Below are 17,327 nucleotides of genomic sequence, written 5' to 3'. Positions count from 1 at the left end.
AAGAAGGGGATGGGGTAGGCTGTGCCCCCCATGTTGACACTTGCTGCTGTTTGTAGCACCCCAACCCCCTCTGCTGCACCACAAACCGCAGCAAGGCTTGCCCAGGGTGCTGAAACACACTCGGCGTCAGCTCTGCGCCCAGCTGGCCTTCCCACACGGGGCAGCAGGACCCCCCAGGACTGTATGAGGGACCCTGGTCCTTCGGGACCTTCCGCTGCCCTCCCCATCTCCGCAGCCGGGACCCCCCAGCCCCAAAGGAAGCAGGCTGAGGCCACCAGTGCTGGAAATGGTGCTTGACTTCTGCGGGGTGCACAGGAAATTTTACGGGTGGCTTCGTCAGAGGGGCAGGCTGGTTTTGGGAAGCACCGGGCGGTACGTGATGCTGTTGCCCAACTTCAGAGAAGTGAGCGGCAGCTTCAGCCAGTTTCTGCTTACTGAGAGCTCGGGGTCACTCAGGTTTGCTGCAGCTCCCCCCGGCAAAGAGCATCTCCCTCACCGTCACCAAGGGCACCACTCTCAGCAGCACGGGGAGCCAGGAAAAGCGACGGTGAGGGGCATTGGCCCCTGGGAAAGGGTGCACCAAGGGTGGAAGAAGGCAGGAGCAGCCCCGAGGGATACGTTTGTCAGATCCTTTTTAAAAGGCTTTATTTTTCAAAATATACAGTGTATTTACAATTGTAGTGTCTACAGTTTTACATATAACTTTATTCCAAACCTTTAAATATCTGCAGTAAACATTAGAAAAAAAAATAAATCACAGGATCAGCAACAAAGGCATCTCGCAGCAATTCTGTTCATTGGAGTTTGAGTTTCAGGTAGCCAATGTCTACAAAAAACATAAACTTGATAAATTTGGCAGAGAGATGGTGTGCACTGGTTAGAACAAGGCAAAATCCAGACCTGGGGGATTCCCTGCAATGGGCGAGAGGCCAGGAAAACCCTGTGCTGAGACCAGGCCAGGAGAAGGACCCAGGATACGGGAGCCCCTTGGCACGAGTTAGGCAATGGGGTTAACTGCAGCGTGCTGGGCGCCGTGGGGAGAGGGCACCCTGGGAGGGGACAGGCTCGGGGCGGCAGGGGGGGGGCTCCGGCAAGGTGTCAGGGCGGAGGAGGGAGGGCAGCATCAGGCACTTCATCTCTCAGGCAGCAGATCTGCCCGTGCATCCGTGGCCTGGAGTGGGAGGGTGGCAAGGAAGGGGCAGGAGCCCCCCAGGAAGCCTCACAACCTCCTCCTTCCCTTTCCCCACATCCTCACCCCCTGTCACCCTTGGCAGTGCCACAAGTGGACCACAGCGCACCACGGGGATGCTCCGGTGTGAGGCCACCGCTGTGGCACAGCCCCCAGCAAGGGGACAGGGGCCAGCCGGCCTCACCGCGGGACTGGGAGGGATGCCAGCCCCAGCCCAGGAGGGACGGAGCTGGTGGCTGGGTGCTGTGCTGGGGCCATCAGTCCTCTTTCTCGAAGGTTTCCTCGGGGATGAGCGTCCGGAAGGGATGATCCCAGAAGCGGGTGCTGATGCCAAAGCCTGTGGGCAGGGGAGAGAGCGCTCAGCCCACAGTGCCACCATCACCAGGATGGGGACAGGGCACAGCTCGCTCCGCGCTAACTGGCGAGGGAGGAGCGCCTGCGTTTTGGGGAGGGGTGAAGGCAAGACAAGGGCAAAGAGGAAGAGCAGAGGGAACAGAAGGAGCTGGCTGGGCCACGGTACCAGCCCCACAGATGATAGCTTATCTGGATGGGGCGTTTTCTCCTAGGAAACCGGGCAAAGGGCAGGTTGAGCAAGTGCTGGGCTGCTGAAGGTGCGGGGCGGACCCGGGGAAGCCTGGGGCCTCACCCTGCGCCCGCCAACACCTCCCGGCGGGAGGAGATGCTGCGCTGGGCAGGGATGGGCACCCACAGCCCTGCGCCACAGGGGCTCTGCCTCCGCCCCGGCATCCCTGGGCGGCATCGGTGCCCGCCGGCGAGACATCCCGCTGCCTCCACCGCTGAGCCGGCTCCCCGTCCTCAACCCAGGGGCTGGGAAATGGGTCCCATGGGGCTGCAGCACCTCGCACGCTGCTTCCCCGTTGGCGTGCTGCTCAGGTTTCCCCATCCCACATCCCAAACAGCAAATATTTCCGAGCATCGGCTGCACACAGGCAGGCAGGCCAGGCTTCGACAGCCTTTGCCACCAGTGGCACACACAGGGAACGCAGTGCTACCTGCTTTTTGGTGTTCAAAGTGGTGCTTGACATGGTAAGCCTTCAGACCGTACAGGTAGGTGCCTTTTTTCGGTGAGCCGTAGTGGAGGTAATAGTGCATCATGTCGTAGATGATGTAGCCGCAGAGCCCCCCGACGAACACCGAGAGCCCCAGCACCTCGGGCAGCAGGAGCCGCAGGACGCCGTAGAAGAAGCCGATCACCAGCGAGGCTGGCACGGGAGGGAAGACCAGGCGGGAGCTGTCGAAGGGAGACTGGAAGCAGAGGAGGACAGTGGGACAGGCAGCTCCTAGCTCACCACACGTCCGCCAGCGCATCCCCACCAAGCGCTGGGGGGGTGCCCGTTCGGGAAAAAGCCATCACCAGAGCAGCCCCCCGGAACCCGCCCCAAAAGATGTACCCGGAGCAGCAAGGGGTGGCCGGGCAGCCGGTGGCTTTGGCTGGCAGGTCCCCGAGCTCCACGGGGACACTTCCTCCAGCGAAGCTAGAGGGAGCCCATAGCTTTTTTGGTCTTCCCCCTTGCCCAACCGGAGCTTGCAGATTTAACTCCAGCTCCTCCGAGCCCGTCTTGCAGCCCTCGCCGGTATTAGGTAAGGGCCCCGCTCGGGGCGAAGATGCCACGAGTCACGTTGAACACGCACAAACAGGCTCCACCTGAGCAAAGGCCACCGTTCCCACAGCCCGGCGGGCGCCGGCGGGGGCGGCAGCTGCGACTCACCTTGTGATGCTGCCCATGCAGCAAGAAATGCAGGGTGATGAGATAGTAGTTACTAGCGGGTGGCTTCATGTGGAAGACAAAGCGATGGATGAGGTACTCTAGCAGGGACCACAGGAACATCCCCAGGAGGAAGATGAAGGGGAAGAAGTATTTGTGGACAGGGATGGAGTACTCTACACAAGGAGACATGCAGCGGTCAGCGGGGCAGGTGGCATGCGGGGGCTCTTACTCATCGCCATCCTCCCGTTGGCACCTGGGTGAAACTGGGCTCTCCCTCCCTCTCACCTCTCATCCACCTCCTGCCCCAAGCTTCCCCAGGGAGCCACCTAGCCGAGCACCGCTCCAAGACATATTTTCCTTTGATTCCCATTAAGTCACACTCTTTAGCAAAGGAGTTGGCTTCTCACTGCCGCAAGGAGCCGGTGAGAGGGGTCCCCTGCATCCCAGGTGCCAACAGGGGCTCAGATGGGCACCCCAGTGACAGCCCTGTCCTTACAGGCCTTCGCTCACCAGAGCAGGGCAGGAGGGGCCTTATCTGTGCAGGCAGCACTTGTGACAGTCAAACAGTGGTGCTGGCAGTGGGGTTTCTTTTTTTTTTTTTTTAATTTTGAGAGAAAAAAAAAAAAAAAAGGTTTCTTGGGCACTTTCCCCCGCAGAGCATTTTTCAGCCACCTCCTCCTTCCAGGGCCGGCTGCCAGCCCCATCTCCTCACTAGCACAATTCAAACCGCTCCCCGCCCCCCAACCTGTTAATTTTTGGGAAATCAATCAATCAATAAACAGCCCCTTGGCAACGAGGTGCCAAATGCCATGAGGAGCAGAGGGTGGTGCCAGTGCAGCGGGCACTCCACCCTGCAGCCCGGCACCGCTGGCACCGGGTGGCACCTTGTGGAAAAAAAAAAAAAAATAGGGAGCCCAGAAAAAAAAAAAAAAAAAAAAAAAAAAAAAAAAGGCAGCACAACAAAGACGACAGCCTGCCCAGGCCATGCTTGTTATTCCCGGGGGAGCAGACAGTGGGAGATTCAAGGGCAGGCGCTTCGGGCAAACAAGCCCCGCACTGTGCGATGCCGGCGGTGCTGAGAGCCGGGTTTGTTCACCCGCTGCGGCGGCATTCAGCCGTGGCCCAGGGTGGGCGTCAGCGGGGGGTGCAGCGCCACAGGGCTGGGGTTTGGGGATGGAGGGAAGGGAGACAAGAGGGAGTGAGCTGCAGCCCGGGCCAGAGGCCTCCGTGCTTCTATCGATCCCCCCAGGGGGACAGAGTCGGTGGGCGAGCTCAGGGCACAGAGGTGGGCGAGCTCAGGCGGCTTCGTGCAGGGGACATGCCGGTGGCTGTGGGGGTGGGGGCTCACCCGCTGCTCTTGCATGCGGCTCGTGGTGAGCGTGCACGGAAGGAGGGATGCGGAAGGGATGCAGAGGTCTCCCTGCAGGTGTCCTGCCCCTGGGCCTGGAGCGGGGGCAGCAAGCCCAGCCCAAAGGCTTTGCCACTGCTCGTACCTGTGGTGAAGGAGGAGAAGAGTCTGGTGTTGCCCTGGGCGAGGGACGTGTAGCTGACCCAGCTGAGATAGAGCACCACGGGAGCCCACACTATGAACACCACGTACCTGCGGGGTAGAGGGAGGTGTCAGGGGGGGCGTCCCATGGGTTGGCAAGCCGTCCCCCCCTCCCCACGGAGGCACCGGCCAGGGCACGGCGCAGACCCTGGGGGCTCACCACGCTGTTTTGGAGAGGGACTCGAGAAAATCCGAGTGGAAGAGGCGGATGGGCCGATCCACAGGCTGATGCACCCACTCGTCGTACTTCTCCCCCAGGTAGCCCACTTGCCACAGCAAGGGCTTCTGCCAGTCCACCAGGTCCTGAGGGAGCAGACAGCGGTTGTACCCCCGCGGGACCCACACTCCGGCCCAGTACCAGGCACAAAGCTGCACTGGAGCTGCGGGATTTTGGGCTGCAAGCCCCTTCCCACGCCCCACAAGCAGCTGCTTCTTGCTCCAAGCAGCCCTGAGCTCCCCACAAGCAGCAGCACAGCGCAGGCAAGCAGAGCCAGGCACACAGCAGCCCCGTCTACCCAGGAACGCAGGGCTGAGCTCACCCCTGTGCCAGCAGGTACCTGCTGGTGGTTCAAGGTGAAGGCGGCCGTACCCGGACCTGGCTCGGCATCAGGCCCTGATAACCGAGGCTCTTTCCCCCCCTCCCCGGGAGCTGCCAAGATTAGATAGCAAGCAGCGATACTGCCCGCTTGCTAGCCGTGCCAGCAAGCCACCAGCAGGACATCGAGCCCATCCCCGTGGCATTGCCTTGGCCAAGGGCTTTTCTTCTTGCAGAGAGGACGCATGGGGTGGCCGCAGCCATTGGAGTGCTCTGGCAGCGAGGGGTGAAGCAGAAAGAGATGGAGAGCGGGGATACGGGATGGGGACGCAAACACCCGTCGCTGTCGCTCCTCCCGCAGCTGCGTGGCTGCAAGAGCAAGAAGGGACTTGTGCAGGTGTGCGTGTGCATGGGACAAAACCAGAGGGACACGACCAGCGGCGCCGCCTCTGCCATCACTCAGCATCTCTGGACGCATCTTCTGCTGGCCTGGCCAGATAAGGTGGTTTCTCAGTCACACCCCTGCCCCGGGACAGAAACTGCGCTTGCCCAGCCGAGCCCCAGACCTGGCAGCTCTCCATCGGCCAGCCTGTGCCATGCCGGCACGGCGACCAGCACCGGGGCTGTGCCACCGGTGGTAGCGGGGATGGCTCGGCTCAGCTCAGCGTGTTTCAGGGCAAGGAGCTGAGGCGGCCGTGGGCATTTCTGGGTCTGCAGGCAGGGATGGATGCGATCACGTGGGAGGGGAAATGACCCCAGCCCGCAGTGGGTGCGAGGGGTGGGGATGGAGACACCCTCTGCCAGGGAGGTACAGAAAAAGTTGGAGCAGAAAGGCCACTTTGGGATGGCAGAATCACTTTTCAAGGTGTTCAGCAGCAAAATAGTAAGATGGGTGCGGGGTGTGTGTGTGTGTGTGTGTGTGTGTGTTGGGGAAGGTTCTCTCCTGCTCCAAAAGCTCTCAATCCTTTCCAAGATAAAAGCACGCTCACCGACAAGCCAGGGCAGCCAGATAGTGCCACAGAAGGAAGGGACATCCGAAGGCACCATGGGGACGAATCCCCACTCCCATGGCACACTCAGAGAGAAGCTGGCAGGGCGCACCCTGTGCACGTAGGGATCACCCTGACTGGACCAGGGGATCCCTTAGCACTCCAGTACTCAGTCAAGAGGAAAAAGTGAAAATAAATAAATAAAGCAAGCAAGAAAAAGAAATAAAGCAAGGTGTGGCTTGGCAGCACGTCCCACTCGAAGGGCACAGCCACTGCCAGAGAAAGCCATCCCTGCCCATGCGGCCACAGCAGCAGCCTCCCAGCTTGGCTGCACCTGGGCAATAAAGCGCAAGCGATGCGCCACGATGCGCCAGTGCTAGGAAAAAGGGCAGAAGCATCCAGAAGAGCTCGGCTCCCTCCCAGCATCCCTCCCAGCATCCCTCCCATCCCGGGGGTCAGCAGGAAGCCAGCGCTCACACAGGGACGGGGAGACCCTGTCTGCCCCAGGGGCGCTCCGGCAAACAGCGTGCCAGAGGAACCCCCAGCTCTTACCGTCTCCACATCCACTGTTTTATAGCGGGGGTCCATCTGTGCCGGGCTCTGGGCTGCAGCATCCACTGCCTTCTCATCCACTGACTCAGGGAGACTCTGAAAAAAGAAGGCAAGCCCTGTGGTGAAGCATCGGTGGCAGACGTGGTTGGGACATGGGTGACATGGGTGACGGCCATGTCACCCAGGCGCATAAGCAGACCTCACTCACACCCGCCTGCTAAATAAATAAGGGAAAAAATTTGATGAATTTAAGTCAGTCAGTTCCTGCAGAGCAGGTTCCCAAGGGATGCGGCCACCAACGAGCTGCACTGCGCTTCCAACTGCGCACCGAGCATCACACGCTCAGGTCTCTTTGGAAGCCTCCCCCACGCCCAGTGTTCGGGCCACCCCAGCACGCTGCTGGGAGGGCTCTGGGCGCCACTGCTTCGATGCTGCGAAGCGGAGGCTCCTGGGCCCTTGGCTGGCATCTCCCCTTGCAAGCAGGCAGTGCCGCAGCACAGCTCGCCCTCCTGCAGGCCAGCGACACCGTGAGCACCAGCCTGAGCCAGCAAAGGCATCGGCGGGTTGGTGCTCACCGTGTCGGCACCAGGCTCTCTCCTCCCCATCCCACCACCCCCCCAGTGAGAGCCCCACTCAGCGGTTCGGTCCCCGAGGAAGCTGGGGACAAGCTGGGGACCATGGCACAGCCAGTGCCACCACCCTGGCTCTGGGCATGGGGAAAAAGACGCAGCAGGAGGAAGGCCACCTCGGGAAGAAGGCAAAGTGTCCTTTGTGGGGCGGCGCTGGGCCAGGCACCTTCGCCACAGGCTACGCAAGATGGGGTGGGCTCTTGGTTTTGGCTAGAAAGGGCACGCTGAGGCCCGGGGACCGGGCGGTGCAGCGGCGGCAGGATGAAGCCCAGGCTGCAGTCCCACTGCCAGGGCTGGCTGAGAAACAGGAGAAACCTGCCTCGTCTGATGCTTGGAAGCAACCACATCACCAGCTGCCAGCACCAGCCTCCTTCCCGCGGCCCTGCCAGCACCGGCGCCGGCCCTGCCGCTGGCGGGGGGCTTGGTGAGGCCGCAGCGTGCCCATGCAAGCCCTGAGCTGGCCGTGCCCCCCAGCAGCAGCACCGGCAGCCGGCCAGCTCCCCAGGCAGGACGTGCCAAACATGCCTTTTCTCCGCTTTGTCACCTTGAGTTACCCATTAACCCGGCAGCAGGGCACGGCGCGGCAGCCCCAGCGCACCAGTGCCCACTGGGGTTCCCAGCCCCACTGCTCCCAGCAAGGACAGGTTTTCTCCCAGCAGCTGTGGTGCAAACGGGGTTCCTCGATGGATGCTCTCCCTGCTGCTCCAAGAGGGATGCGACTCCCTTGAGGGATTCGAGGGCATCGCATCCCTGTGGGAATAAACCTGGCAGCTGCAGGAAGAGCCGGGATGCAGGAGGACCAGCGTCACCTCACCGGGGCGGGCAGGACTTTACTCCGTGCTGTGTTGGCAACGCCGCGGCAGGGCCCAGGTGCTGTTTGCTGACAGCAGGCACTCCTTGCCGGCCAGGCTCCCACCCCCTTTCCCAGGCTAGCCAGATTTCAAGCCTCATCCCACTGGTACAGGGGCTGAGCTACCCAGCCCCAAGGCAGCCCCTCGCCCCGGGGGTGCGGGCAGGGCAGGGGATATTTCCAGCCAGGCTGGACTTGAGCAGACATCAATTTTATTTCAGGCAGAGCACCGGTGCAAGCTGATTCCATGGACCACCACACCTCCCTCTGTGAGGGTCCCACCACGATTTTCAGCTTTGCGCTCTCCATCCTTCAGCAAGACATCCTGAAACCCTGGGAGAGGGGGGATGCCCTGAAGTCCAGCCAAGAATGGTCAAATTATAGTTTTGCTTCCTCCCCACAGGCACTTTGGAAGAATATTTGCCTTTAAGAGAGACAGGCAGGTTCTCCATCCCCCAAGAAATGAGCCCGTGGTCTCCGCCTCAAAGCCTGTACCACAGCATTACCGGCAGCGGGAAGGATGCTTAAGAAAGCGGGGCTGACGCAACACCCCAGCACCTCTGTTCCCTCTTCCGAAACATCCACGTGCCTCCGGCTCCCCTGCCCACGGACACCCGAGCACCACATCATGGCTGGAGGCTTCCCCAATCTCCCGGGTCAGGGAGGCGGACAGCGGCTTGGACCCCACCTCGCTGGCAGCACCCTGGCTGAGGAGGATGGGTGCCACCAGCGAGATGCCATCGCCCTGCGTGCTATTGCAGCTCCCTTCCAGCGCCCAGCCTCGCCTGAGTCACCTCCTCCTCCTCAGGCAGGGAGCAGGAGGAAGGCTCTCCCCTTGTTCACCCCGGGGCTGGCACTGAAAGGACCCACAACCGTGGCGCAACCGGGATGCGAAGCCATGCCTGCATGCCCTGGCTCATTCCCCAGAGCGGTGACATGCTCCTGCCTGCCCCAAGCACGCAGCCACCCCACGGGGACCGAACCCCACCAGCACCCAGACCAGCGCTGGGGCTTCTGCCCATCCTCCTCCTCCTCCAAATAAAATGTGGGTTTGAAGGAGGCTGAAGGGGTCTTTGCAAGCACTGGGTTCTGCCTGTCATCCGTGGGTGATGCTGATGCATCCGAGTCATCCCCCAGCAAACAGGTCCTGCTGGCAGGGATGCGCAAGAGGCCTGATGTAACGAAGGGAAAGTTAACGCCTATGAAGCGCCGTCTTCCCGCACCACCACCCAGGCAAGTGGCCGCCCCGACGAGGTGCCAGCTCTCCTGCTGGGATGCAACGGGGCGAACACCCAGGGCACGACACGACGCAGTGACCGGGTGACCCGGCACAACCCCTGAGCATCCCACTGCCCCGTGCAGGTCAGGCAGGGAGCAGGTGCCAGCTGGAGAGCCACGCTGCCCCTGTGCCGCCCCGCACTGGGGCTTGGGGCGTCAAAAGAAAACTAAAATCCAGCCGCGGCGTGAGCAGGTACAGATAGGAGGGGTGATCCAGCATGGAACAGGAGGAGAAGCTGGAAACCTGTCCTCAGCCCAGGGAGGGCAATGCTGCCTGCCAGCCACCCTGCCAGCAGCCCCGACCCAGTTTTTCCACCCGTGCCCCTTTGCCCAGTAGTCAAACCCAGCGGGAGCCCTGCCGTGCCTCTGCATCGCCCTGGAGCCTCCCACGCCTTCACCGAGCTCCTAAACTGCTCCGTTTGCTGATGTCCACGTGGGACAATTGCGTGGGCAATGCAGGCTCAGGCGTGGAGCATGGGGACAACCCCCAAGGCACAGGGAGCCCGAGCGAGGCTCCCACCTGCGCTGGCACAGTCCCAGCATCACCGTCCCACTGGCACCACGGTTCCCAGGAGCAGCTGGCGGAGCCCCATGATGCTGCACCTCAGCCCATTAAGCACTGGGGACAGCAGGACTGTTAGAAGGAGGTTGAATTTACCTTGTTCAAATGATATAATAATACTTTAAAAGCCACTTCTTGCTAGCTACCTCCTGAGAACGCACAAGTGCCTACATCCAAGTGAGCTGAGGCTGGGACGGAGAGCCAGGGCAAGCCTGACACGCAGCGATATGGGTGAGAGGATGGGGAGGACAGCAGTCCCAAGAGGGATGGAGATTTATGGTGATTCACGGCCACGTCACGTACCCCAAAGAGGCTGTGATGAAAGACTCTCATTGCTTAAATTGGAGGAGTAATTAGATGATCCAGTTTCCCTCTAGCAAGGCTGTTAAAATCCACTGTCTAGTTTGGGTAATTATCGCTTCTCACTTTGATCTCCCCTATATATTCTGTTTACATAGATAAAAATTCTGGGTATTAATTTGTCCTTAGCCAAATGGGTCCGGCTGACGCAGAAGAGAGACCCATGGCTGAAGGATGGAGCCAAGCTCCCCAGAGCCACGGGAAGGGGTGCGGAGAGGCGTGCCGGCGGGATGAAGGCTGGCTCCCACCTGCCTCTTCGCCTCTCCTGCATTAATGCATTTCCCCCCTTCCTTTCCAAAACCCTCAGAGTCCCTGAGTGTAAGCAGGGGGGTGCTGGATGCCTGTGGGACCACAGGCTCCTGCATCCCTGGACAAGGGGATGGTGCAGCCCCGGGACCTCCAACAGGCAAGGAGAGGCACCAGCAAAGCCATGGGGGTCCGGGGCCAGAGGGGGCAATGCAACACCTCCTCGAGGCACGTCTGCCCGAACACAGCCAAAGCAAGGACCCAAGTGCCACTGAGGGCATCGACTCTCGCCATCTCCTTCCAAAGGGGATTTTTGGGGGGTGGCAAGTGTGGCAGAGCAGCTGACGCATGGCGTGCACGCCAGACGTGCAGGATGGTTTATCTAGTGCCAGGTAGCATCTGATCTCCCTGCGTCCCAGCGTTATCACACCATCTATTTACATTGGGACAGTGGCAATTCCCCTCAGCCAAGGCTTCGGTGCAAGAACCCGTTTGTCCAGTACCTTCCTTCGCCCCAACCAGTTGGGCTCGTCACGCCTGCGAGGGGGCGGTGGCAATGAGTGTCCCAACAGAGGAGGTGCCATCGCTGGGATTCAGGGAAAAAGCAGGCATGGTGCTGGGGCTGAACAAAGCCTCATCTGTGGCGCTGCTGCCGGTCGGGACCGAGGCTGCGCCACGGGGAACAGCAAGTGCAAACAAGCAGCCCAGAGGGACCGACTGGTCACCGACCTTGCTGGGATGTCCGGAAGGGAAAGCGGCCACTGGACTGGCCAAGGGGGCTGGGCTGGTCCCGCTGCTTGGCCATCCTCACCGTGCCGGTGCCGTGTGCCGGTGCCAGTCAGTACCTGGGGCGGCAGCACCTGGTGCTACGCTGCCTCCTGGAAGTTCCTGGTGCTTTGCCGGGTGCTTTCCCTTCCACCTGGGCAGCCACGGTTGGGACGGTGCTGAGTCACAGCCACCCTTGCCCCATACCTGGACAGTCAGGGAGGTGGCTGGGCTCCTCTCCCCACCAGCAGCCGCTCAGCACCGGCAAGTGTCAGCACCCAGCACCCCAGTGCCTGCTGAGGGCTGGTGGTGCCAGGAAGGGTGCCTTGCCCCATCACCCACCCCGTGCCATGCAGCCCAGCTAAAAGCAACACTGAGGTGCGTGTCCCCATCGCCTGCAGCCCTGGCAAGGACACCAGCACCTCCTCACCATGCTGGCATGCCAGGATCAGCCACCAGCCCTGCCTCCCAGTGACAGGGCTGGGATGTGACCGTGGGGTGGGACCCATCGATACAAGGCTCTGTGCTCCGGGGATGCAGGGTGTCTCAGGCCCTGAGACCTGGACCCTGCGTGCCTCGGGATCCCCTGCACCTCAGGCCCCACAGACGGTGCTGACAGCCCCGCAGGTGTCCTCGGAGCCAGCGTGCCCCACGCACCCAGGAGCGCTGCCTTAAACACCCCCTGCCCCACACACCCCTGTACACTCCCTGCCCCCCACAGCCGGGACCCCGAGTGTCCTGTGCAGCTCAGACCCAATGCACCCCATGTCCCACGCAGCTCAGGCTTGGACCTGGGTGCCCTCCTATACACCTTGTATACTATACGTGCCCCGAAGGCTCCATGTCCCATACATTCCAGACCCTACACACCCTTGGCATGCCCAGTAGACCCTGGACCTTGGGTGCCCTGTAGACCCCACAGAGCTCAGGCCCTGCACAGCCCTGACCTGGGGTGCCCTGTAGACCTTGCGTAGATTGAACCCCAGACCTGGGGTGCCCTGTAGACCCTGTATGGCTCACACCCTGCACAGCTCAGACCCCAGTACCCTATAGACAGCTTGGACCCTACGTACCCTGCACTTGGGGTGCTCTATAGATCCTGCACTGCTCAGATCCCACACAGCTAGGACCTGAGGCACCCTATAGATGCTGTACATCCTGGACCCAGGACAACCTATAGACTCGGTACGTGCCAGACGCAGAAGACCTCAGCCCTGGGACACCCTATAGACTCCATACACCCCAGACCTGGAGCACCCTACAGACGCTGTACCTCCTGGGCTTGGAGCACCCTGGATCGAGGACACCCTATAGACTGGGTACATACCAGACGTGGGAGGCCCTGGTTCCAGCACGCCCTATAGGACCTGCAATGGCACAGCCCTGGGATAGGAGCACCCTGGACCCAGGGCACCCTATAGACTCGGTACGTACCAGACACGGGACTCCCCATAGAGCCCGCACCTCGGCGGCGCCGGGACGCCCTGTAGAGCCCGCACCTCGGCGGCGCAGCCCGCAGTACCTGCTCCCCGCCGGGCTCCATCTCCCCCACGTAGTACTGCTCCAGCCAGCGGCGGGCGTTGGCCGAGTGCCGGTGGGGCGGCCCGTCCAGCGCCGCGCTCACGTCGGTGCCCGCCCGGCGCCGCAGCAGCTGCTCCCCGCCCGGGTGCAGCCGCACGAAGCCGCTCAGGTCGTAGAGGCGGCGGCGGCAGGAGACCAGGCAGGCGCCCTGCGCGCAGCGCGCCCGCACCTCGGCGGCGCTGAAGGAGCGCGGCGCCGCCATGGCCCCGCTGCCCGCGCGCTGCCCGCACCGCTGCCCGCGCGCCGCGCTCTGCCCGCACCTGCTCATCTGCATACATGCATATGCGCCAGGCCCCGCCCCCGGCCCCGCCCCGCGCCGCTCGTTGGACCGTGCCGGGGGGGCGGGGCTTGGGCTGAGTGGGCTCCGCCCCACCGCAGGTGCCCTGCCGAGGGGGGGAATGGGGAACCCCTGGGGGGCGGGGGGACCCCTGCAGCGGGAGCGGGGGGGCAACCCTGGGGCGAGCAGGGAACCCCGGGGGGGCAGTGGGGGTGCACCCCTGGAGGGGCATTCGGGGGACACACACCTCGGGGCACTGGGGAACCCCCGGGGGGGGAACGGGGGGGGGACGACGACCCCTGGAGGGGATGGGGAATCCCTGGGTGCATGGGGGTTAAGGGGGGGGTCACCTCTGGGGGGGGGTCCGGGGGGGTCACCCCCTAGGGGGCACCGGGGACCTGCTAGAGGGGGAATGGTGGGGGGGCGGGGGGGGCACCCCTGAGGGCGGGGAATGGGGAGCCGCCAGGAGGGGGGTACAAGGGTGTGTGGTGGCCCCCGGGGGGGGGAGTGGGGCTGTGGGGCACCCCTGGGGGAGGGAATCGGATACCCGAGGGAGGGGACAAGGGACACATGCTCGGGGGGGGGGGGGGGGGGGGCGGAGCAATGGGGGGGTCTGGGCAACCCTGGATGTGCTATGGGGGGCACCCCCAGGGGGTATGGGCACTGCCAGGGGGGTAACTGGGGGGAGTGGGACCCCCCCCGGGGTACCATCCTGCCCAGGGTGCCACCCCGCAAGCTCTGTGGTTGCCAAGGCTGTGGGAACCCCAGGCCCTGCTCAGAAGCCCCCAGGAGGGGGGGGGTCTGTCCCGGGGTTTCCCCCCAGCACTGCTCACTATGAGGCACCATGCCCTCCCCTGCTGCTTGCAGATTTATTTCAATTTTTAATTAAATTTCACACCTGCAATTAGCCCGGTGGGCAGCACCGTGGCGGGGGGGGGGTGTGGGGGGCAGGTCCAAGCAGCCCCAACCCCCCCCGGAGAATCACAGACAAATACATCACAAAAAACAACAAAAAAGGAGCTTCTGTCCCCATCTTGGGGGAGAGCAGCCACTGGGATTGGGGAGGGGGGGGAGGGTCTGCTTTGACCCTTGACCCTTAGGGGCTGGCCATGTGCCAGCAAATTTTGGGGTGGCAGCTACAGCCAGCGGGTAGGGTGGGGTTTGCCAGCTCAGGAATGGGGACCCCCCTGCCCTGCCCCAGCCCCCCGGCTCCGGGGCGCTGTGGGGTGCTGGTGGGGCGCTGAGCGAGGCCTTTAATCAAGAGGGATGCCGAACCCGCCGCGCGGCCGGCGTCGCCTCCACCTCCGGGAAAAATCCTCTTTTTTGGGTGGGGGATGGGGGTGATTTTCCACCCCGATGGTGGGAGCAGAAGGGTTTGGGGTGGGGGTATCCCTGGGCAGGGGGGCTGCCATGGTGCGCCGGCGGATGGGTGCAGGGGGGTCCCGCGGAGGGGTTTTGGGGTGGTAGTTGGAAGCATCTTTTGGGGGCCAGGTGGGAGGGTGGGGGGCCCCCGGGAGGCTGCCAGGATGCCCCAGAGCAGGTGCTGGGGGTGGGATGCCCCATCTCGTGGGGCGGGGGTCTCCCGACCTGGTGTGGGTGGGTGAGCTCAGCCCTGGCCCCCGGGGAGGGATCAAGGTTTTTTGGGTGAGCGTGGGGGCGAGGTGGGGGCGGGTCCGGACGAGCCAGGGTGCTCAGCTGAAGGCCACAGCACCCGCATCCCAAACCAGGGGGGCACCCCAGACCCCCAAGGTAGGTTCAACGGCCACCCCCCATCGCGGGGGGGGGGGGTGGTGAGGCAGGGGGGACCCCAGGTCCTGACCCCACCGCCGGCTGTGCCACCTCCTGCCACCCCGGCCTGTCCTGCCGGCGGCGTGGGTCCAGGTGCCGTTCGTGGCTCAGCCCTGCCACGGCGTCCCACAGCCTCGGCGGTGCCGGGACCAGTGGCTCCCAGCGCTTCCCAGTGTGTCCCAGCCTCTCCCCACAGCCGCAGGGGCTGGCGAAACTGGGGAAAGGCATTTCCTTCCCTTCCCTTCCCACCCACGCCCGAGCAGCGCTCGCGGGCCAGGGCAGGCGCCGGGGCGATGGCCCGGGAGCTGGGGGGTGGCACCACGTTTTGGGGTGTTGGGGGTCCCCTGGGCACCGCGTGCTGCAAAGGGCCAGGCCGGGGGCTGGCTCGTGGCCCCGGCGGGCACAGCCTCTGCCAGCCCTGCACCCCCCTGGCGCGGCGCAGCCCAGGGTGCCATGCCACGGGGTGCACCGTTCCTGCTACCGTCCCCTGCCAAGCACATTGGGGGGGGGGGGGGGGGCTGCCCCCAGCTCCGCCGCAGCCTCAGGGACACCAGTGAGCTTGCTGGGCGCTGACACGCCCTATGCCCTCGCTATGGGGTGCTGACAGCTCCCGGGCTCCGTCGTGGGGCAACGTCCCAGCTCTGTGGTGAGGATGGGGGTCAGGGGTACCCCATCACCCCCCCAGAGCAGGGATGCACCGAGCACTGGTGGTACTGGGAGAAGGATGGTGCCGGGACCAAGCTGTACAGCAGGCACTGCCATAACAGCACCAAATCGGCAGCAGAGGGTTTAGCCGATGGCCAGCCGTCCCCACCGCGTCCCTGTCCCCATCCCCATGCCGTGCCGAGGCACCAGGGAGTGGAGCCGGCTGGTGATCGGCCTGGCCAAAAGGAGAGCAGCCAAGGTTTTGGCTCATCAGTTCCCAAACTGGTTTGCCCGCCAGACAGACGGACGGACGCTGGGGCTGGCGCGAGGGAGACAGCAGGAATGTGCCGCTGGGCTCTGGGCAGGATCAGGCCCTGGAGCGCTGGCAGAGCCTGATGCTGGGTTAATGGGGCTGTGGCCGCAGAGGAGGAGGGGGCCAACACAGATGCTGCGAGGAGCAGCATCCGCGGGGAAAAGCTTTCCTTGGCACCTTCTCCGATAACATCATTCCTCATTTCTTTGCTGAACTTTGATTGCTGGAGATTGAACTCCCTTCTCTGTGCACAGAGAGCCTCAGCAGGGATGAGGAAGGCACCCCAAGTTCCTTACACCCCTGCTAGCTCTGCAGAGCACAAAAAGGCTTGAAAAAGCCGAGGGCGGCCTGGAGGGCCCAGCGTGGGCTGTCATGGGAGCTTTCTCTTCCAGCCATCGCTGGGAAAGCCAGCGCAGACGCGCGGGTAACAGCCCTGGGACGCGCTCAGCAGGCGGCTGAAGCAAGTCTTGCCAAAGCAGCTACTCGGGGCTGGCCCAAAGGTTCCCCGCACACAGCATCGTCCTCTGTGACGCGCAGGGACGGGTGCAAGAGCAGGCACGAGGTGCGGGGGCAGCTCGGTGGGGTGCTGCCAGCTGGGGATGTGTGGGCAGGGGTCTCAGCCAGCAGCAGGGGGGGCCTAGGATGGAGCTTCCCTCCCTGGAAGTGGCCAGTGGCTCCCACAACCCCGGCACACCCGTGGCAGTGGGGATGCCCTGAGGGACGTGGTTCCATGCCCTTCCCACGCGGTGGACAACCTTCAGTGCCCCCCTAGCTCCTGCACCAGCAGGAACCACGACGGGGTAACAGCCCTCCCCGGCACGCAGGGCCGGCCACTGCGCTGTCCCTCGGCTAGACCGATGCTCTGCTCCACTTGCCTGGTGTGACCACGGCGGCGGCCCCAGAGCTGGTTCGGTGCGCTCTGGCATGTCTGTGCCAAGATCCACGTCCTGAGCAGTGCCTGCCTCCTCTCGCCCTCCCACTCCCTCCTCTAAAAATTCAGAGATTTGGCCAGATTTGGGAACTTTTTGCACTTTACCAAGTCATCCCACCGAGGTGGGTAAGAGGACAAGCAGCGGGGGTGGCAGAGCAGATGACGGGGCTGGCGTGGGTCACCAGTGCAGCAGCACGCCCCGTTTCTGATCATTTATTCCGGAGGGGCTGCCGAGCGCAGCGGAGGCAATGCGCTTCTCGCCAGGCTCCAGGCCGGTGAGGATAAGGCATTCCTGTTTCCTTGCAACAGTCACCTCTGCATTGAGCAAGACCGCTCCCAAAGCAACCACCACACATGCTGCAGGGTGTGAGACAAATGCCTGCAGCATCCGGGAAGAAATTCCACCCACCTGTGCAGGGCTGCACAAACAGCCACGGCAAGCGCTTTTCCGCCTTCCTCTGGAGCACCAGCCGCCATCCACCTCGGAGGTATTCAGATACTATGGAGATAGACCGTAATGAACTGTAATAACACACATAAATCGCACAATCTGACAGT

General features: G+C 63.1%; 1 protein-coding gene across 2 annotated transcripts; it reads right to left on the bottom strand.

Moving 5' to 3' along the window:
• Window positions 1-528: 528 nt before the first annotated feature.
• On the bottom strand, window positions 529-13,350 carry FA2H (fatty acid 2-hydroxylase). 2 transcript variants are annotated; one of them, XM_080411019.1, is made up of 7 exons: window positions 12,757-13,344; window positions 6,545-6,640; window positions 4,629-4,771; window positions 4,413-4,519; window positions 2,920-3,092; window positions 2,203-2,455; window positions 537-1,526 (listed from the first exon to the last, which is right to left on the bottom strand). In XM_080411019.1, the coding sequence occupies exons 1-7, from the start codon at window positions 13,087-13,089 to the stop codon at window positions 1,447-1,449; spliced, it is 1,185 nt and encodes a 394-aa protein (XP_080267145.1). In that variant the 5' UTR covers window positions 13,090-13,344; the 3' UTR covers window positions 537-1,446. The 2 variants fall into 2 exon arrangements, with proteins under 2 accessions (XP_080267144.1, XP_080267145.1); XM_080411018.1 differs by having other exon boundaries at window positions 529-2,455; window positions 12,757-13,350.
• Window positions 13,351-17,327: the final 3,977 nt, after the last annotated feature.

Source organism: Falco punctatus (genome assembly GCF_963210335.1).
Source record: "Falco punctatus genome assembly, chromosome: 14".
NCBI lineage: Eukaryota > Metazoa > Chordata > Aves > Falconiformes > Falconidae > Falco > Falco punctatus.
The sequence above is the reverse complement of the archived record's forward strand: the minus strand, read 5'-3'. Positions and strand labels throughout refer to the sequence as shown.